Below are 23,031 nucleotides of genomic sequence, written 5' to 3'. Positions count from 1 at the left end.
CCAGCTATTTAGAAGGTAATTTATGCAAGCAGAGCCTTCCTGCATTGCTGTGGGATATTTTTAATAGATCAGATGAGAATAGGCATCTTTCTTCTTTGCACATGCCTCCTATTCTCATTCCTGACCTCATTCCATTAGACCAGGGATCTTCTTATCAGACTCTTCTTATTTCCTAATCCTTCTGTGTTGAACAAGGCAAATCTTTCTCCCGTAGTCTTCATGGATAACCTCTCTACCAAAGTCTTCTCAGAGATTGTTAAATAGCTGGAGCGTGAAATTGTGTGGGGACTTTTGAAACAGAAATGGAAATGTAAACTCAGCACATGCATTATAGTCATGTGTTATGTGATTAAACTGTTTGATGTCTGTAATAAGGAACAAGGTAAACTTCAGATTAAGACCAGAATTTTGTGGTGGTTAAAAACCAAGCAATTAGACAAGAAAATATGGAATATTCCTTTGGAAAAACATCAGTCACTCTAACTACATGCATGTTTATTGTTGGTGGTTTTTTGTCCATAAAGTCACAGCATAGCAAAAGTCCGTTAATCAGAAACTGATTTTTATATCAGGCTTTATTTTCAGTGTCTAGGATTTTCGAAGGTCTTTTTTTCTTGATGTTTTGTAGTTTCTTTCTCTTTAAATCTTAATTTGTCCCTTATCCCTAATTTTTGCCTGTTTTTAGTAGTTTTCCTTATCTCTGCACACATCAATGCAATTTCCTGCTTTGAAAGTGAATAATAAATATCTACTCTTCCAATACAACTTTATCAGCAGCTGTAGCTGCATTTGAGCACATATCTTAGAGTGATACTCTAAGTCTTTACTTGCTGGTAAGAAAGTAACATAGGACTTTGCCTTGGTCAAAATACATAGCATCTAATGTTTATTTCTCCACTAGTAGGGGTTTTACACTGTCAGTGACCTAATGCGTTTTTGAAAAATCTAAATATTAGTAACATTTAGCTTTCAAAGATTGGAAGCATGTAGTGTATTATAACTGTTCAATCTAGAGAGTAGATGTAGAAACATTATAAAAGAGAAAATATAAGCTTTTTACTTTTTCCGGAAATATACTTCTTCCTTTTTCTGTAATTTTCTGAAGCTCCTCTGCTTTATGCATTTTTTAAAAAATAACTGTCCATGTTTCAAAGGTTACTTGAATTAATATTTTTTTCATGTATAAATCACCCTCCAGGTAACTTGCACCCCTTTAAACATCATGCAGATAATTCAGTACTTTTGATAACTCTTACCAGTTAGATAGTCATTGTTATAGAGTACTGGAGATAGAGGAGAAAGAGAAATACCAGAGGAAGAATTTCATCATAATATTTACACATGCATATAACTCACAGTCCTGAGGAACCAGGAGTCATTCTTTAGTTTGGTGAGGCTTTTTTTGCTTTTTTGGAAATAAACACAGTTTACCCATGTGAAAACACAAAAAATCCTTGAGCTTTCTGGGCTGAATTTCATCAGCCTTCTAACCTGAACTGTGTGACCTCATAAAAACATTTCCTTCCCTGAATTTTTTTGCCCTGTGCTTTGCCCTGTAGCCTTATCTCCATGTCCAAATTAATTTTGGGCATGCTCTCAGAGCTGATTGCAGGCAGAATTGAACTTTGTTCCCTCTGGGAGCCAGCTGGCTGGAGGCCAGCCCTGGGCACGTTGCGGTGCCTGAGCGGATGAGCTGTGCTTCTCAGCAAGTCCCATTAAATGCATCCGAGCAGCAGGCAGGCAGGGTCATGGCTTGCAGTTCAGAGACAGCCTGTGCCTGCCCAGCTCCGAGCATCAGCAAGGAGACCTCATGCCTCTGTCATCTCCTGGGCAGAAAGACCTTTATCTGCCCACTCTCTCCCTCCTTCTGGAGACTCAGACAAGGAAGGCATTTAATGATCTTCTGTACTTATCTGAACTAGCTGTTATTTGAACCCTTTTCTCATGTTGTAATGTCTGTCTTTAACTGGGATTTCTTTTTGGCTTACCCTATCACACATCTTTGAAACCTTTTAATATGGCTTTGCTAATTAAAACTCATGTTGTTTTAACTTTTCTGCTTTTATCCCCCTGGCACAGGGAGGCTTACACTCATCCTTAGTAGCCAGTGCATTATTTTCTGCTTTTTCCTCAATCTCTTCTCCACATTTAGGTTGCACCATTTTATCCTTCAGAAAATCCTTGGTCATCTCTGCCTCCTAGCGAGCTAAAGTGACAACATTTCACAACACTGAAGATGATGTCCCCTTTCCCATATCGTGTTTAGTGCCCACACTGCCTTCACCACCAAAGTGCAAGTTTCAGTAAATGTGTTATTTTAACTAAATACTGAAAACAGTACTCTGGCCACACGTTTCATTTATGTATATAACAACAGAGTCCTCCTCTAACATCACTAACATAGTTGTGAATATATAGTATTTGTTCATAGCCTGCTGTGAAATTAATGCTGAAAGCAAAGTTTGTGATTTTTCTCTAAGTCAGAAGATGGAATTTATTTTTGATCTCAGCTGGGATGGGAATATATGCAATTTGTCAAGAGATATCCTAAATATGCATGAGGAGCTTTAATATGGACTTTGCAACAAGTATGCCCACAACTGGAAGAGTTTCAGCTGGAGTGCTGCTTGAGCCGATATGGTTTCTATGTATTTAGTAACCCTCACTGCATACATTTTTCAGAAACTCAGCTTGAACCTGTAAACAGAGGTTAACCTTCCTTTTAGCAGAAATATGATGTAGCTGTGCTTTTTCTTCTTGGGCCTCTCTGGATATACATTTTGTGCCTGTAAGGAAGGAGTGTTCTCACTTCCTGAGTTTGTAAGCTGTGTATTTCAATGAGGGTGACTTTTCGCTTTATATGAATCACACTATTAAATTTTATAGTTGCTTCTCCAAAATGTGCTGAGTACTGCAAATCATTCTTTAGGGGTTCATCTTCTTTGTATTTGTGCTTATGTGTACTTCTACTCGTCACTTTGATTTCAGTGGCACTGTGAAGGAATGGTTGATTGGAGAATTACTTATTACTTATATTACTTATTATTACTTATTACTCCCTTAAAAAGTACAAAACAGCTTGCAAGAAACACATCTTAGCCTTTGAAGTTAGCTTGTGATAGTTCCTTTTTTATCCTTTATCTCCTTGCTGTTGCTTGATAAATACCAGGATCTAAATGCTTCTATTAAATTTGATGTGTCAATGTTACAAAACTAAGAGGTTTTTCACAATATATATTTAATTTGAAAATTGGTGTGAATGTGTCACCCTTCAGCCCTGTCGGTTTCCAGATTAACATTAAAACAATTTTGAAGGGAAGTGGGCAGAAAAGTGGCTTCCATTTTTGCAGCTGGGAGATTTTTGAGAAAACAATAAGAAATAGAGAGTAAAACAGGTGGTTTTCCTGAAGAACCACCTGTGTTTTGAAATACCAGTCAAACCACTTCACACATTTAAAGAGTTTCATTCAACTGCTCAAATATTATATAATTCTCTGTATCTCTGTGTATGTGTTTATATATAGATCAGTCACTCAATCACAGAATATCCTGAGTTGGAAAGGACCCACAGGGATCATTGAGTCCAACTGCTAAGTGAATGGCTTGTTAGGGGCATTATGTGCTCTAAAAAAATGCTATAATATCCATTTTTAACCAAAAGTTGCTATTGCTATTTTAACAGTGAAGTAATTTGTATGAAAAATGTCTCATCTTCTCCATTTGTTAGAAGTAAATTCTTTTAACAATACATGTAGCACAGTCTTAGTAAGTATAGTGTTGAAGTAGTTTTTGGTATTTAATTGTCTTTCCCTTAAAAAACCAAAAAACAACATTTAAATCACAACTGGTAAACAATTATGAAAAAATAGACCTTGATTTCTTTCTGAAAACAGGATGTTTTTAGTGGCATTTTTAAACAAATAACACCTAGGAAAGAGAATTGAATATTAATCTGTGTATGAAAACTCTCAAAAATCAAGAACTGAATGAACTTCAATGCATCTTCTGTCTTTATACCTGATTCTCCAGGACATGTGAGAGATTTATTTCTAGAGAGGATTTAAGAGACAACTCCATTACCTAGTCTTGTGGATTTTGTTCCCTTAACTTTGAGAACAAAAAACCCACTTTATTTTCTTTTTCAATGTCATTCTGACACTAGCATGATAAACAGGTGTACAAATGTAATTTTCTGTTTTGATGCCTATTTCAAAAATGTCAAGTTAACAGTATCAAATATAAAATATAAAAATATAAATTGATTCTGAAAACCAGTAACAATCCAAGGACTGTGTAATGCTTGCATTGTCTAACTTGACTTTCCTACTTCTTTGTTTTGTCCATAGACACCCTATTTTTGGCCATCAAATTGTTGGGAGCCGGAAAACACAGACTATGGTCAGTGTAGAAATATTTCCTATTTCTTTTGGAAATTATGCATTATATAAATGAATGCATCATTGCAATCTCTTGTTTCACCATCCCATTGTTTAAAACATAATTATATGCCATGTAATTCCTGTGCAAGAGCTGCTGATATTGAAATGAACATGTTGCTACCTTTTTCAAAGTTTATCAGAAGCTTATCAAAGTAATATTTTTGAGTGGATCTGAGTAAAATAGAAAAAACTACAAGCCTCAAAATTAAAGACTCATCAAAACCTGCCTTGCCCTTTATATCCTCTGTTTGCTTCAGCAAGTGTAATTATTTACAGTGGGAGAGTCTCAGTGGAGCAGAGGAGACTTTATTGTTGGTTGTGCAATGGTAATTATCAGATTGAAACCCAAAGATGTACCTAGTTTAGAACTCTTCTAATATACACCAAGTTGAAAATTACTTGTTTTGAAAACAAATATAGTTCTAATATGAACTGTATTAGAAAATACAGTTTATTGTTTATTTGCCTGTGTGTTGGGGGTTTATTAATAAATTATATACTGTAATTACTGATGTGTGCTTAGACAGCAAAATCTGAAGATAATAGGTGGCAGTGTATTAGGAAAAAATATTATTAAAAATGACAGCAAAATTAGGTTCCTCTGTACATCAAATAGTGACCTAATTTTAAAAGAAAGTGGATCTGTGAGCGGCCTCCTGTTCATTTTAATCCAAACTGTAAGTACTGAGTTCATCTGAAGACCAGGTCACTTATTTAGGTAACTGAGCATGTGCATGATAGTTATGTTTTCAAAACTTCAGACCACGAATGTCTCTTTTTACAGCTTTTCAGAAATTCAAGTGAATGTTCACTTGTAATTTGGATTCTATGTCCTTGGGAGTTGAAGACTTCAGGGATGGATAATTCCAATAAATGCTTCCTTCCTTTTTGGAGCAGACACGGTTTAATTCCAAATACATTGCCAAATAAAGTAATTTTAAGCTGAGACTCTCAGCAGAGCTGAGTGTCTCCAAGGTACAGTTTGAAAATGTGACAGTTTCCTTATCCTATAAGAGTAGAAAAATGTTCAATTTTTTACTGATATTCAAAGATGTCCAGTAAATATTTATTGAAAACTCCCAAGGAGGAGAGATCCTTACCACATGAATTTGCTTAGCCATTCCATATGAGGAAATTAGTCACTGAAGGAAAAACTATTGATTTACCATTCATTACTTCAGTATAGTCCCCTAATATGTTAAAGATCAGCAAGTAATTAACTATGGTTTAAGAGACATTGAGTTGTTCAGCTGTAATGTGTATCACATTACTGGGGTAGTTTTAATAAATAATTATATGCTTAACATGTCTGAATTTGAGATCAGGCTGAGAAAGTTTCTGTTAATATCCTTTAGTCTGAAGTAGGACATACTAATTTTCCTGTCACAGTTGATCAGTGGATTGGTCAATGAATGATAAACCTTAGTCAGTAAGTAGAAATCATGTCTAATGTGTCCAGGTTTGCATGCCAAGAATACAGAATTAAACTTGGAATCAGTGTCTTCATCATGCAGGGAGGTGCTTTTGCTGAACAGTAAATGTACTCATTTGAGAGCTTTTGAAATTTAAATATGTTTCAGATGCTGAGTTAAGCTCTTTGGTTGCACAGGGGAGAAGGAAGGGGAAGCAAACCCTCCAATCCTGCAATCTTATTGCTTCTCCTGCCATGAGCCTAAAGTGCAATCCTCTATGAAACAGACCCATAGCTTCCCTGTGTAACAGGACCAGAGCATTGTACTGGAGCTACCAAAGGGGACCGTGTGTCACCAAAACTGGATAATGCTAGAGCATTTGCAGGAAAATAAACTTTTAAGCACCTTTTCAATACTGTTCTTATTAGGTTAGCATCATCTGAGTCCCAGCAATTAGCATTTCCCTTTTACAAAATGGTGATCAGAGCAATACAGGAAAATCAAAATATTTAATCAAAATCTTTAAGTAACGAAAATAAATGAAAAGTAGGCTTGAAACATTTTGAAAATACTAAAGGACAAATATCACCTCAAATATACACCAAATAGGTTCTGCAGATTTTCATGGTAATTGTTACTTCCTGGAAAATATAGTACATGGAATTTATGTTATCACAGATATGCAAATACATTTCATAGTTACCATGCATTATGGTGCTGTGTAGTGCTGCCAATTTCATGGACTTGTCCTGAAAAAGCTTGAAACTGTGCCCTCTAAAATTAATGACTGTGGTCTCTCAAAACCAGCAAAAAGTAAACTCTCTATGGAATCTTCCTTGATCAAAGTTTCTAACAAGGCAAATCACTTTCTTTGCCATTAACCTAATTTTACAAGCCATTGGAAATACTCTAGAATTTTATTTTAATTTAAAAATTAATCCTAACCATTCATCTTTATTCATCCATGACTGGGCTACTGTCCAGAATGTAACACACTGCCAGGAAAATAATTTATCTTAAACAAGAAATTAAATAAGATTGAGATACTGTGTGTTAGTTTATTACCAAAACTAACTAAGAAACAAATGATCCTTATGTATTTGTATAACATGCTAATATCTTCTCTAAAATATAATCTGATCTATATGAGCTTGTAATAACAAATATTCGCCTTAAAAATATTTTTATGTAGAAAGTATAACTGAAAAAACCATATAAACAGAATCTTCCAATATGTCAAAAAACCCCAGACACATTATCATAAAGGTGTAGTGCACTGCTAATTTGTGGTGGCAAAAAGAGGGCTTGGATTAATTTAATTTATGTCAAAATGGAAAATAGCCTTTTGATTGTAATTTCCAAAGTATTCACTGTGATCATTCTGAAGTTACTGAGAAACTTCCCATTTTCCTAAATTGCTGAAAATCTTCCTTCTTTTCTTGAAAATCATACTTTAAGTGTTGTTGAGAGAGATTCCTCAAATTGCAAATAATTTTTACAAAGGCAGGTCCTTAAGTTCCATCTGTTGAAGTCTCATTTTAGTTCCATATGTCTTGGATTCCATCCAGGCAGGACATGTTGTCCTTTGTAGAATCCCATTGGTTTTAGTGTGATTATGTTAGTGAAAATAAGCAATAATAGTAACAACTACTATTATTAAGGCCAGTATAGTTCAAATAACTTTGCTTTTTCCTCTGAATTAAGTCATGTTCCTGAATTATGATTAGGTTTTGTGACAAGTAGAATTGGATCTCAATTCAGAAAAACTGGCTCTTGAAATGAACACAGCTAGTAGCTGAGCATGTGACCTGTTTGTAATTATCTTCTCTTTTCTTACAGATATAATTTTGTAACTGATGGATTTTTTTTCCTGGCATATTATAAACAGGTCATGTCATTAAGAATTAGTTAAATAGGGAGGCTAGTTAAGACACTTGCATCCCAGAAAAAGTCAACTGCATCTATATAGTTGCAACAGGATGTTGTTTGAGCATTGTAATTTTTTTGTGTGTGCATTTCTCTCAAATTAGTTAAAAATGGAGGAGAACTGCAGAATGTTGGTGAGTTATAGAGAACACAGTAAATAACTGATAATGCAAAATGAGTTAAAGAGCACTTGACCATGTGATCTTTAAATTATGCTAAATTAGACTATTTTTCTCTATATTCAAAGCATATTCTTAAATTCTGTTGCTATGAAGAAGGACAGGTTTTGAAAATGTAACATATTTACAATAGCCTTCCAGGTAAAGTTCTGTATTACAAAGGTAATCTCCTAGGAGATTAGAGCAATCAAGGGAGTTGGGGTAAGTCTTAATTAATTGCTCCCTTTAAAAGTGTATAATACTTGTCTGGATAAATGCTGCAGTTCTTTAGATAGTCATCACTTTGTTATCTATCCTGTGGTACAGTAAAATGAGGCAGCCGTTTACTTTTGCTGTGTCAAAGCTGTTTCATTGTTGTTCTCCAGCATTTTTAAGAAAGTACAAGTATTTCCTTATTAAATTTACCTGATAATCAGCTAACAAGTCAGTCTGAACAGCACTTCGTTCCTAATGATACCTTCTTATCGCTTAAAAGTAAACTGACAGAGGCCTCTCCATGTTGCTTCTGCTGCTCTGTTCTGAACATGAGCCATTTCCCCTGGGTCGTTTCCCTCTTCTCTCCCAAACCAGCAGTAATGCTAAAAAGTACATAGTGCACTAAAAGTAACTGCAGTCATGTATCATGTTTTTCTCATGTTGAAAATTTCCAAATAATTTTCTCTTTAGAGTCTCTTGCCTACTTATTTTACATGTTTAGCTTCAAATTCCTCTATGAAAATTTGAGTAGTCCAGGAATTTTCTTACTCATTTTTCTGTACCCTTTACCATAGAGTGACTGTTTGGAAGGAGAACTGTGTGGAGAATGCATTATATACTTCCTTTGCCCAAACGCACAGGAAGGATTTCCTTGGCAATAGCTTATTAGTAAGAAATTTGTATTTGAGAAATACTGATCCCTATTGCTTATCTGAACTCTGCTGGAACGCTGCATGTTCTCAGCTTCTCTGGAAATCAACCCATAACCATGAGTCAGTAACTTGTGGCAAAACTGGTAGCAGAGAAGCAGTTTTGATACAAATTGTCATATATATATATATTAAAAAATAATTGTTAAAATTCATGCCATGAGAATTTACAAAAAACGTGTGAGTAGTTTCTGGAGAGCTCTGCCATTCTATAATCTCATATCTCGATTCTCAGTTCCCATTTTTTCAACAGCTGATGTCAGAATATGTCAGCAATGACTCCTGCAAGCAATTCCTTTAAGTCCTTAATACAGATCCATCTGTTAAGGACCTCCCTTGCAAAATTTTCTGGATTTCTAAGTGTAGTAAGAAACAGAGTTTTCCTTCTGGAACTCAGTGTTTCTAAGAATGGGTTGTGACTCCTTTAGTGAATGACTTGCCTTTAGGAAGCTGCATATACAGAATATATTGACTAAGATATTGGTGACATGACTAAGTGAGGAGTACAGTATACCAAGAATAACAGCCTCTCAAGAAAAATGTGACTGGTGTCAGTGCTTGCTATGCATAAAATTTGATCTGGGTAGAACCAAATCAAATGAGCTTTAGGAAAGACACTTATATTAGCAGATAGGTGGAAGAGGTGACCTACAGTATTTTTTCCCATTCTGAATTCATATACCATTATATTTCTCTGAAGATATACATTATCAACTCAATAGAAGCTATCTCTGTCATATAAATTATGAAATGAAAGTCTCACTTCAACAAGCATGGTCTGAATTTTGTTCTGATCCTTGCTAATTCTGACATTGATAAATCACTGCAATGAGGGCTCTGTAACCAGGAGGCATTTCCTGATAATGCTTTCCAGTCATCTCACCACTTCAGAGTTTTGCCCTTACCTGAATTATTATTTCCATAAAAGTGTAACTTATTCCCATAATATGAGGAGTGTGGCAAATGTGTTTGGCCAATGCATGTGTATGCACACATAAGAAAGGGTAACATGTTTCTGCAGTACTTTTTAAAAGCATTGATAATCTGCATCTAGGTCCCCTATAAATAAAAATTAAATTTCTTATCAGAATTGCAGTATTCATAAACATAACTTGGAATTTTCTGAATTGCTTTCAAGCTGCTATGTTGAGTAAACTAAAAAGGTTTCATAGAATACATGAGTTGGAAGGGAATCACTGAAGTTCAGCTTCTGGCTCTGCACAGGTCACTCCAAGAATCACACCCTGTGCCTGAGATTATTGTTCAAATGCTGCTTGCACTCTGACAGTCTTGGCACCGTGACCTCTTCCCTGAGGAGCCTGTTCCAGTGCCCAAACATCCTCTGAGTGATGAACCTTTTCCTGATATCCAACCTAAACCTCCTCGGACACAACTTCAGGCCTTGACACTGGTCATTACAGAGAGGAGATCAGTGGCTGCCCCTCCTCTTCCCCTGACCATGAAGCTGTAGACTGCAATGACATCTTCCCTTTTCTAGGCTGCAAAGCCGAGGGACCTCAGCCCCTCTTCATATGATTTCCCCTCATCCCAACACCACAAGTGACCCAGATTAGGAAGGTGTGGAGGAAGCAACGTTGGTGTGCTGCTGTGATCACCATGGCATGTCTTCCCCACCACCAGTGTCCCTGGAGCAGGCTCTGGGGCTATTTGAACGCTGACCCTAATGGAATCTTGATGCTGAAGCTGGGGTCCCCATCACTGTAGGTGGTCCAGGTTAGAAGGGTGTGGAGGCAGCAATGCTGGCACTCTGACATGCTCCACTTTGCATGCCTTTTCCTGCCCCATTGTCCCTGGAGCTGTAGGCTTTGTGACTCTGAAAAGGTATCCATAATGGCAAATTAAAAGCATAATGAAAATATCAAGAAGCATTAAATGATTCAATGAATGTAATTTTAAATTATATTTGACAATTGGATATTCCTCGTCTGATCCTATGCTTCATGGAGCTTGGGTGACCATTCTCCCACAGCCGTTTTGTCACCCTGCAGGATTTTCCAAGGCCACCATCATCTGGGGACTTCTGTATGTTGAAGATGAATTTGCCTTTGTTCTAATTCTTGATCTCTTTGGTAGTTTGAAATTTGGTTTATTTCTTGCCCTTTGTTTATGTAAGAAAGTCCTCTGCTTTTGTAAATCTATAATCAAATTGCTTTCCTGAAGTGCTACAGGAAATAATAGGATCAAAGAGTAAAGAGCAGAGAAGGGGAGAAGTTAAGGTTTTGATGATTTTGCAGTTTAATGTACATAAACCTGATCATGGTATTCCCTCTGACTTAATGTTATAAGCATTTACTTAAGAGTGTGGTTCTTTTATAGATATACAGGGCTCTGTAGTGACCCATTTTTAAGACTAAATGAAACTCAATAGCTGTTGCCAAGGGCAATTTTTATTCTATTGACTAAGAGCAGAACTGACCTAAAGATGGTATGAAATAGCCCTAGAATTCACAATGTTAAAATAAAAGATTTAATTTCATGCTTTACATCCTGCAGTCATGTTTTGTGCTGATTGTCCTGTAATTCTCCATCTGAAGCAGGCACTTGCATATAGAGGGAGAATTCTCTGCCCACAGGGCACTATGAAACCCTTAGACTTGCTAATTTCTTTGCTATTTAGATACAGACTAGGCTTATATACACTGAATCTGAAAAGAGGATTTTGACTCAGGGAGTACGTAAATTTAACCTGGCCTCAGTGGAGATAACGAGCATTGACTGAAAGCATGCTCACCATCTGGGGTGAACGGAGCTGTGACACCACTGGCACCAGCACAATTATGGAAGGAGTTTGTGTGCATGCTGGTGGGTGTGTAGGTGCCATAGTCTGTGATCTTCAGAGGCCTCCACTGAACTTCCACTGAATTTAGCTGTGGCCTTTGCTCCACTGTGGCAAAAGGAAAGATTTAGCCCCTGTTTAGCAAAAAGATAAAACTCCCCAGTGTGGGGTTTGGGTGAAAGTTCTGGATTTGGCTTTTTGTGGGTTTTTTTGAGTCAGTGTGTATAATGTAATGTGTACTCAGTTCAGTTTCTTCAGTCTAGAATTAAACCTGTCATAATCTCTATGATCTTATCTAAAGAAAAACTCTATAGAGGTGTCTTAGGAGCTTTCAAGTGCAAGTGAACAGCCAAGAATAGGAGACGTGTGTAGCTGACCATGAAAATGGTTTTTTTTGGGGTGTAACAGCTTAAAAATTTGCAAGAGGGAAAATATAGGCATCGTCTTTATGCAACTCTGGCTTTGTAGTCTCACTTGAAAGTCTCAGATTGCCCACATTTTGTGAATGCCTGAACAGAATTTTCAAGAGCTAGTAGACTGTATTTACTGCACAGCTACTGAAATGTGTTTCAGTACTGTTTTGTTGTTCAAATACCCATTTAGGAACATCACTGACCATCTTTCATTATGAAATGTTACAAATTAATATGGCCTTTAAAATTATTGGTGAATCTGTTCTCTCATGGTAATCAGTCACTTCTAAAGCACAAGCTATAGCATCTAATATATAATTCACTTTAGTAGAGGCAATTATGTTGATTGCAAAATCCATCAGAATACACTGGCTCTAAAAATAAGAGTGTATAAAGCAGTCCATATTTAGCAAATTGAGGTTATTAATCAGACTCTGGCTCTTGCATATCATTCATCCCCATGGTGAGCATATTTCAGCACCCTTGCCAGAGAGTGGCAAGCAAGGGAAGGTAGGCAAGAACTGAGGTTGGCAACACTGCAGGCAGGAGCAAGGCAGCAGCATGGGTAGGCTACAGGGCTGATTTGAGATACATCTACAGCACAGCTCAAGCCTGTGCCAGGGGCAGTAGCTAGACTTGAGCACAATTTCTGAGCACAGGCTACAGTGGAGCCCCTAGATGGGCTCCTCGGTGGAATTACAGCTCCTTGATGTACTGAGCGCCCTGATCAGGACCTTTGTGGGATAGATAAATAGAGAACTATGTACAGAAATAGAGAGCTTTAGTTGGAGATCCCTCCTTCAGGCTTCTTCTGAAGCTGTAAAAACACTGTCAACACATGGGATTGGAAAAGCAGACACTGTAATTTGCTGAAATTCTGGGAGATCCTGATTCTGCTTTGAGGGGGAAATCGATTGGCATCCTCAAAGTCCAGCTACTGGACAAGTACAGTTACTGCATGTGTGATTTGGTGCAGAAGAGGGGTGGTGCCTGTGAAAGGTGGGAGTATCCACATTTCAAATCTCATTGTCCTAAAAGTCAGAAGAACAAAACCTCATTACTCTATATCTTCAAATTATCTGCCTGAAAATGAGGGTGATTTTCACATTCTTGCTTTCCAATGTGCTACTGAATTTTTTACAGGTAAGTCAAATAATATGATCGAGAGAGTGTAAACTGCTGAACACAGATTCCTGAGCTGCTGCCAGCTTTTCATGGCAGTACAGTTAGCTCTTAAATAGAGGCTCAAACTTGTGCTTTTATAAGGGTGCAATTGTTAGCACGTAGCAATAGCAGTAAATTGAGTCAGAGTAGGAATGTCCTCCAGAACTGTTTTCTTCTAAACTAGTGGATATGCCATACTTCCCACAATAGTAGTTCTTCCTTGGGCATATTCTACCTTATTCACAGTAGCACATAGAAACATTTCTGAGATAAGGAATCCAAGCCACACATGTTATAACCATTAGGCTCCTGTGAAGGGGAAGGAATCTGGATATTTCAGTTTAAAAAAAAAAGTCTGAATATGATTTTTTGAGTCTTGGCCAAGTTATGCTCATAATGGAAACCAAACATCTTTATATTGACTCTTTACTATGGATTGGGAGTTACACAGTATAGACACGGTATTAAATTAATAATGTGTCAAACTAATTCATCTCCTGGTGACCTGGTGGTTGTTTCTCCAGTGTTGAAATCTCTGTTACCTGAAGGTACTTTTTTGATGGAAACCTATCCTGAAAGTCAGCTACCTCTGAAACAAGAATTTTTGTAGGAGGCAGCAAGAAATATAATCCCAAAACTTGCCCACAATGGGACTCAAGGAAGAGCTAAACTAACTAAAAGTGCCTGTACTGGGACTATAAGAATGTGGTTTAAAAGTCTTGATCAAGTACAGGAACAGGGAGCTTTTTTGTTTCTGTTCAGGTGGTATTAAATTGGTAGACAAATTTTGACCCCTGGAATTCTCAGAACTGTCTACATATATAAAGTGTGTATTTTATTGCTAATATTGACAAGGGGTTTAGGATTTTTTTTTCTTCTTCAATGAAATAACCAATTTTGAAGGAAGAGGAAAATGTTTCACTGTAAAAGAAGCTAAACGACAAAGACCATCTCTCTCCTCAAGAATCTCTTAGCAGTGTACTGATTGTGAATGCAACCTAGGTACAAAAGGTCCAGAATTCATCCCCTCACCTTTTTGTGACATTTCAGCATGCATGCCAATGCATTAGTCTAAATGTATAATAATATTGCAATGCATGAAAGCTATAGAAATATCTGTGTGCTGCGTGTGGCATGGATATATATCAGTCTTTGTAGATTTTGTAGACACAGAAGCTGCTTTGGAACCAGAGTGTATATGGGGGGCAGGGAATAGTGTAAGAGACCATGGCTTCTTATGAGAGTGGAAAATGAAATATTATGAAAGAAAATAGACCAAATAACACAAAAAGAAGGGGGGAAGAAAAGACAAAAATAGCATTAAAATATAGCTTCATTTTACATCAAGTAACATCTTTAATTGCAGGTAGAAGTGCTTGTAATCAATTCAACTGAAAGAACATTCACTGGAGTGAGTTTGCATGCATTTGCAGGTGTCTTGTCAGGAATAAATATTTCCATGGAATCTTAAATTATATTTAGGTTGACTACCTTAATACTCAAAGCTTTATCTAAAATGAGCATCTCCCTCTTCCTAGTTAGGAAGAATTAAGTTCCTATGTGAAGTTATTTCCCAGAGAGGCTTTGCTCATGTAGTAGACCAGTTGGCAGTCAGGGAGCAGGAACATTCCTAAGTACAACCAGTAACTACGGGCTCTTTTTGCTGACTGTAGAGACAACAGGTAAGTTAAGGTTTTATTACCTACACTGATCAAAAGATTCATCCATCTCACTTGAGCAGTGCTCTGAAGTAATGAAATGGGTAAATATTGGAAAATTAAGAATTGTGCTGCACTCATTGTCTCCGTGGTGGGAGAAGCTATAAAATATTCAGAGTTGTTTGGAAACTATTTGCTACTAAATAAAGTCTATTGAAAATGTACTTCAGCATTTCATTACCAAAGATTCTACTTTGTCTGAATGAAGTGGAGGAAGGACAGGTCTTCTGGAGGTTTTTTGGATTTAGAAAATAAATAAAAGATTATTTGTTTCTCATATGTAAAAATAACACTTTTTTTTTTCATTTTTTGGTCTCACATTATTTTCTTATTTAAGTATTGATTAAAGCAGACTAATCTGTATGAGATATGAATTTTATCTGATTTTTTTTTTAGCTAAAATCTTAGGTTGAAAGTTTTTGTTTCCTAAATATAGAGTAAAAAAACCAACATATATTCATGTTCTTAAAAATCTGTTTGATTAATACAGCATCAGCTAGTGCTAAAATTCTTATCCATTATGATTTATACACACATAGTTTGAAAAATGTCTTTGCCATTTTTCTTTAATGTGCTAGTTCCCTGGCCATTAAAAACCCTGACCTCAAGTACCTCATGAATTTTGCACATGATGGCTGTTGCATAAAGCAGATTTTATTATTATTTTATGAACCTCTCTTTCTGATCCACCATTTCAGTTACAATACTGCTAGCATTGATCCCATATTTAAAGCTTTCTAGAACAAAGGGAGAAATCAAACCAAAAAAAGCTAGCTTTAAACCAGACATGAAGCTTTTTTTTTCTGATCTGCTGTGTTTGTGAGATAGTAGCAAATTCCATGTTATTTTATTCTGTTCCAGCTGTTTACCTCTGCAAGCGGACAATGCAAAACAAAGCAAGGCTAGAACTAGCAGACTATGAAGCTGTAAGTACCTGGCAAAAAGTAAATTTCTCTGCTGGGCCTAATGAGCCTGTGAAATAATGTTAAGCATGAGAACTATGGGCATTATGTGTGAAAATCTATTAGTTATCCAGTCCTTCCAGCTTGTGGGTCTAACTGCTCAGAAGTCTTAAATGGTGTTTGAGAGATGATAGTGAAGGTTAACTGGACAAATATTGAGATCACAGCCCATCTCTAATTTTACTCTGCTCAGATCCCCATGCCAGGATCACAAATAACACCATGAGTCTTTGGAAGCAGTTGTTCTCTACACCATTTAAGATTTTAACAAAGAATCCCTGACAACATTTCCAAAAGCCCTTGATAGATGTTGAAATGTAAATCTCATTCTTTATAAGTGATGCTGACACTTGAGCATTTTCCCATCAGCTAGATGAGAAGCAAAGAGGGTCAGACTAGAGGCGTTCCTACTCTGAGGCAGTTGTGCTGTGCCTCGGGCAAGGTAAGGTAATTGGGGCCAGGAAAAGCCTGAAAAAGAGGGAGTTGGATTAGCTGATGAGGATGGCATTCGATAGAGATGTCTTGAATTCCAACTCTACCCCCAAAAAGTTCCTGAATTTTTCATAAGCATGTCAACATAAAATTCACAAACAGCCCTGTGTCTGTGCTGAAAGCTGTCCAGCTGTGCTGCTGTGACCTGATAGCAGGATAGTCAGCCAGGCCTCTCAACACGCCAGGTACTCCAGCCACAGCACCATGCTGACACGCTGTATTGCTTCTTCTGGCACAAGCTTGTTTTTCAGCACACTGCACTGTGGGGTAATGTATAATTTCATACTCACATGCCTTAGAAAACTCCCCTTCAGTGCACAATCCATGAGAGCCTTTTCTGGTATTGACAAGATTTCTAGAAAGTCTGCTCTTCTCTTTCTGTAGTCTTCATTTTCAGTGAGTATGGCACAGAGATACATTTGCAATTCATAGAAATATAGTAAAAACAACACATTTTTTGTTAAGAAGACTGCATATTGCTGCTGTTTAAGCTGGGAAGAGATTTAAAAAGCTCTGTTGGAAACAGTGAAAATGTTCCATCATCAATGGAAGAATGAATTTTGCAATGATTTTATAAATGTTCTTCCTGTTATTATTAACAGGCTGTAGGATAGATGCATTTCCTCTACAGTATTGAAGAACTATAGTCAGCATTTTTGAAAACAGGGATAGCTGTGGAGGTTTGGCTATACTATCAAAAATGGCAGCCAACAGTGTTCAGTGGAAACCATTTGCATAGATGGCTGATGAGGAATTGTCATGTGGATCATCCAGTATGGAGACAACTGCTGTTATCTTTCATTATTACATACTTTCAAAACAAGGATGTTTCTTTGTACTATTTCAAAATTGCTAAGATAGCACACAGTATATAAAAATGTTTCAGAATTCTCATGTTCTGCTGAGGGATGCATCTACCCTTTTAATCAGATTTTCAAAAATAAAATAGTTGACACATTCAAAAGTATTCCATGTCATTTGGTGTCAAGAAAAAACTTTGTATCAGATAAGTAAGGTCCATTTATACTGACACAAATATGATGACTTGTATTACATCTTGGTAAGGGGGAGGGGAGGAGAGGAGGGAAAGATAAAGCCAGAAGCTATTAAAGAGTAAATAACATGCAACCTAACCCACTAAAATTGTGATGTATTTTCAGGAGAGTTTGGCCAGGCTACAGCGAGCTTTTGCTCGGAAATGGGAATTTATTTTTATGCAAGCTGAAGCACAAGCAAAGTAAGTACCTTTGGAGACCAGCAGATTTTGTTTTGCATGCTTTTTGAAAGGGTGGGGGGAAGAAATAGGTTGGACACATTTTTTTGTTTAAAATTACTGTCCTCAACACTATTTCTTTTAAATATCCTATGACATTGGCAGGGTTGACAAGAAGAGAGACAAGATAGAGAGGAAGATTCTTGACAGTCAGGAGCGAGCATTTTGGGATGTGCATCGTCCGGTGGTGAGTGCTGGGTGGGGCCGCTGGGTCTGTGAGCAGGGTTGCTGATAAATGTCTTCTCCTGTGGTAGCCTGGGGACAAGTAAAAGAGCAGTAGGGTGAGGGGTTGGGCTTGCCTCCCTGATTTTAGGATACAGAGTTTATATGAATCTGATATTGTAGACATCAGATGTGTGAGCATCCAGTTCATGATTTTTACTGAATAGATGTGTTGTGCCTGGTTTCTTGAATCAGAAGGTACCTGTCTTTGACTATTATCATCTCAAAGGTTTCCTGGGATATGAGTCACACAACTGAAATTATCAGCATAGCTAAAAATACCCTAAAATAAGTCTGACTATTTTTCCTTTTTAGTCTGCTTTTTTGCTTGCTAAGCCTTTTAACTTCACTCTAGTTATGTTTCCAAGCTATTTTTGAAGTACATAAAAGTTAGATATTGACTTTGAGCTGTGGGAGTCACTCTGTCTAAACAATATTTGTCTGAGCTCTTTGTCAAAGTGCATCTGAAACAAAACTTTAAAAAAGAAAGTTTCTTACATAGTCAACTACATTTGAGTGCTAAAATTGTGAAAGAGAATGTCAATTGTTGCAATAATTCCAATTAAACTGTACATTTTTTTGCTTTACTACAGAGCAATATTGGTTTCCATTACCTAGAGTTAAGCTTTCTTTTTCTGTTTATGCAGTTGGGTATCATTACCAATGAAATCATATATGAACCAGATTTTTTGCTCTGACACTGGAGAATGCTACTTTTAGTGGGGGAAGTAAAAGTAGGTGATGACACTTGTGGAATAGTAGAATGCAATGAGAAAGTTAAAAGAAAAACTAATAAACTTGAACATGGTCAGCTTACATTTGTGACTGTGGAACTGAAGCGGTTGTAGAAGAAATGGATTTTTAGGTAGGATTTAGAATGTTAGGTAGCGAAAATAACTTGATGTAAAAGATTCCAACCACGGTAAATAGATGCAAAAAGACTGGGACATTATTGTCTAATCACTGACATAAGACAAAGAAGAACAGAAAGCAATTTTCCATCTGATGTAGATTGGAGCTACATAGGGAATAAACACTAAGTATCTGTGGACCTGAGACCTGTGAAGGTGCAGAGAGCTTTTATATTTGCTGCAGAAATGGATTTAAAGGTTTTGAATCTGAGAATGAGATGTTATTTTCAGGTTTGGAAGAGATGAATTGTTGAAGCTTCAAGAGAGTAAAAGGGACCAGGACAAGAGGAAATGGAATCTGATTAAGAGCTTTGGATGAACTGTGGATAAATCTGCCTGGGCCAGCAGATGTTTTTAATCTGGCTGTAAACATACCTAGGAATTATCAGAGGCAAAAGGCTGGCTTACAGTCAGCAATGTAGGCTCCTGGCTTTAGAAGATATAAATAGATGAATGGAGAGGTTCATACTTTGGCTAAACTCCTCCTCTCAAGACCATTGAAATAATATTTTTGAAAACACCATTATGAATTTACTGTCACAGTAAAAGGCAGAAGCTTCTTTTGAAAAGAGCAAAAGATAAAACACAGACAGACTGAAAAGAGGAGGGTGATGTTAGAGCTAATTACAATTTGTAATGGATTTTCAAGCCCCCCAAAGGCCCCCCAAAAACTTACAGAAGTGCTGCTGCAACTCTGGAGAGCTAAATATTTTAAACAGCTTTTTAAGGTAATGTTTGGATGAGAATCTGTGTATAATGCTTATTTTTATTTACAGTGTTTCACCTTTTGGTAAAAGTTCAGAGGCTAGGGGCTGTGACAACATAGAAATCCACCCCAATGTGATTTTTTTTTTACTGAAAACATGTTCCGAGAATCAAATGTTTCATTATTTTTGTTTGTTTTGGTTGGTTGGTTGGTTGGTTGGTTGAAGGTGAGTAAATAAATATTTTTTCAGGGTATTCTTGCAGGTGTCCTGGTCCTTGGTTGCTTTATTGCTATATTTGTTACCTACCCAGCTACAGAAGATTTACATGTAAAATATAAACTATGAATATTAAATTTGCATTGTATTTCAACTGTAAGTTGATGAAAGGAGCAGAGGAGGGAAGCAAGCCATCCTTCCTAAAGGACAGTGCAGCAGTGCACTAGAGGAATGGGAGACATGAGAACAGCTGTATGGCAGTGGAGCCAGGAGAATGGGGATGCAGAAAAAGAGGGTGATTAGCTATCAGAAACATCACTGTGACTTATAGGCTTAAAATAAAGGAAATGTACCAAGGTAAAGAAGATTTGCCTCAAAAACCACTGGTGTTTCATAGGTTCCAAGTCAAAGGCAACCCTGCAGGTGATGACAGAAGTTCTAGAAGATTTATGCCACAGTCTGAGGGACAGATAAATTCTTGAAAGTCATTATGACTGTTACATTTTGATTGGCTGGCCTGTAATTTTCATCTAGGTCTACAGACTGAAATGATGATTGGAGATGAGCCAGAGAAATTGGATTTGGAAATGTTTATTCAGATAATCATCTATTCCTCAGTTTTCTTCTGAGAGACAGTTAAGAGACCAGCTTTGTGGCCTCACTGTTTAGTTTCCATTCCAATGTTTATTTAATTGCCATTTCCCTGTGGGGGTATTTTGGGGATTTTGGGGGGTGGGGGGAGAGTGGGAGTTGTTATATGTATTTCAGGGTATATGAAGTGCAATCTTTGTCATTTCTGTAAATCCCAATTTCTGCTTTATCTAGAAAGATCTTAGCTTGCAGTTAAAAAGAGTATGGCTGAGCTTCAGCTATAGATAACTGCAGCTGGCAGAGACATTCCCAAACAAGTTTTAATTTTACTAGTTCAGATACCAGCCATAGTAAAACTATGGAAATTGCTGTCAGAGAGAGCTGTATCCTGAGCAGCAGGCCTAGGATAAAGTCCATACTGTTATTTCTAAGGTAGATCCAGTATCTGGCACAGGTCTGAGTTTAGTATTATTGACATATAGTGATGCATTTTTCTTTTAGATGGCAGAGTAAAAAATATCTTAAAAATCTTTCTCTTCTTTTCACTTGCCTAGAAAGGGTATTATTTTCATAATTTTGAAACTTCTATTGATAACAGGCTGTGGAAATAAGCAAAAATTGGTTAGGATGGTTAATGTGTTAGTCAAAAACAGTAACGAATCAAGCTAAATTGGGGAAGTGAGTTACTTCCAGGAGAAAGAGAGAAGCTGCTTTTGTTCAAAAAAAGTAATGCTCCTTATTAAAGTCTTTGAAAGAGAACTTGCTTCAGCTTTCCTGAATTATTATCTCTTTTTAAATCCCATAATCTTGCAGTTGTTAAAAAGGGACAAACAGGTACAAAAGCAGTAAATTCTCTAAAACAGTCTCAAACCCACGCTAAATACAGTCAGAGCAAAGCAGCTGTGGCTTGCTGTGAAATTAAGTCTTTTAGGTAACAAGCAAGACAACTGATTTCTTGCTGCTACAAATTCACACTTTTCTTCCTGAGTTATACATTCATGCAATAAAAAGGCCTTTTGGATACTTGTTGAGATTCAGATTAATTCAGAAGATAATGGAGGAAGTATCCTTTTCTTTTGAAGGTCACCTGTATACTTTGTAATGTAAAAACTTTAAAAACCATTTCATTTTCTCCAATTCATCTCTTTGCCTTCAGTCCGTGTTGGTTGTATTACAGTCACGTTTAGCAGGTTCCTGTGCAGTTGTTTTTAAAATGAAGATGGGAAATACACAACAGGTGTGCTAGAAAACTGCATTGACATGTGTCCCTCTCCAAAGTTTAAACACTGGCTGTGGTTTAGCCATAGTGGGATTTGATAAAGCATGAGCATGAGTCAAAGTGTGAGCCAGTTCTTCCATTTTGCCATTTATAACCTGGGGTAAACCCAATCCACAAGATTTCTATTCCCTTTGCTGTTACTGGTTTTCAGGGTTATGGTGATTATTTTGGTTCTTTGGAAAAAAAATTGATATAGAATATTGATAAGCGTCAGACTTGATGGCCTTCAAGATCTATTCCAGCCTAGAGGATTCTATGATTTTATGAAAAACAGCAGCAGTATTCCTGTGATTTAATAGAGGACAGTGAAGTATCTGGGGTGAGCATGTCTGGTGAGCAGAAGCAGTAATATCAAGAACAAGAGTGGATTTATGGTAATTAACTGTGGCATACTGGACAGCCAGGGAAAGGAGCAGTCTGAGTTTTCTCAGGCTGCTCAAAGTAAAACAGTATTGATTCATGAGTTGTATTCTGTTTTAGATAGATTTCATTAATGTATTACTATTACTATTGTATTAGCTGTAGTAGATTTCATTATATTAAAAACAGTATTCTGCAGCCTCTTGTAAGGACGAGCAACAGGTACACAAATTTCTTGGGTGCTCGGGGTATCCTCAGGTCTCTTGAGCTGTGTTTGTTCTCCCTTGTGAGGGCCCGGCATGGGATTACAAACACTTCTCTTTTTTCTTTTTTTTTTTCTTTTTTTTTCCTTTTAAGTAAAGAGAGGGGACTTGTGGATGCACAGGCCTGGTAAAGTTGTGTGAAAACAGGAAAGCTTTCCCATGGACTGCCTGAGAAGCAAGAGCTTTCTCACAAGCTTGGAGAAAAACAGAAAGGAAAGAATCTTAAACAAAGATGCACCTGCACACATTTACAGCATGTGTACTGTGAGAAACTGTATTGTTTGCAGTAGGAGCATCTTGCAAGAGGTGTTGCTTGCTCTGGCTGATGAGCTGTGTTCTGTTCTAGGGTTAGTGATCGAGTGTACATAAGGAAGGCAGTGTTACAATAAAGTGTCCCTTTCCTATCTTGGAAGGAGACGGTGTTGCTGTGTGTTTCACTCTCACCACCATTCCATTGCTAACTATATACCAAACAGTGACAATTTACTGGTTTTGTAAAATTCAGAAATATGTATCATTTCTGAATTTGGGTGTTCCTTGACATTTTTTAATAGCACCAAACTAGGAAAACAGTGTTCTTCAAATATTTTAAACTTTGTCACACATCCCACACCTTTTGCTTTTTTCTCTTCTTGCTAGACTCTATGTCCGTTAATTTAATTTTCTCTATGTTTTTTAGTTGCATTTTATGTGGTCTGAACATGACCCTTGACCTGCCTGACCTGGCAGGTAACATTACCAGGTATTGAGGGCCAGGCAATGGGTTCTTTTGTATTTTAATGATTATTTCTTCCTGTCCTTA

At 37.0% G+C, this 23,031-nt stretch overlaps 1 protein-coding gene across 19 annotated transcripts in view; it reads left to right on the top strand.

The window, feature by feature from the left end:
• Nucleotides 1-23,031, top strand: part of RGS7 (regulator of G protein signaling 7) — a 276,991-nt gene that overhangs the window by 180,082 nt on the left and 73,878 nt on the right. For all 19 annotated transcript variants that reach the window (XR_015802377.1, XR_015802375.1, XR_015802376.1 and 16 more), the window contains exons 6-9: nucleotides 4,347-4,398; nucleotides 15,815-15,879; nucleotides 17,568-17,644; nucleotides 17,786-17,867. Coding sequence is in view for 16 of the 19 variants with exons in the window: in XM_088161576.1 (XP_088017702.1) it covers nucleotides 4,347-4,398; nucleotides 15,815-15,879; nucleotides 17,568-17,644; nucleotides 17,786-17,867 (276 nt within the window). In the remaining 3 variants the exon portion in view is untranslated. The remainder of the gene's footprint in view (nucleotides 1-4,346; nucleotides 4,399-15,814; nucleotides 15,880-17,567; nucleotides 17,645-17,785; nucleotides 17,868-23,031) is intronic.

This window comes from Sturnus vulgaris, chromosome 3 (genome assembly GCF_052056855.1).
Source record: "Sturnus vulgaris isolate bStuVul1 chromosome 3, bStuVul1.hap1, whole genome shotgun sequence".
Lineage (NCBI taxonomy): Eukaryota > Metazoa > Chordata > Aves > Passeriformes > Sturnidae > Sturnus > Sturnus vulgaris.
This window is presented reverse-complemented; position numbering and strand designations above follow the sequence as displayed.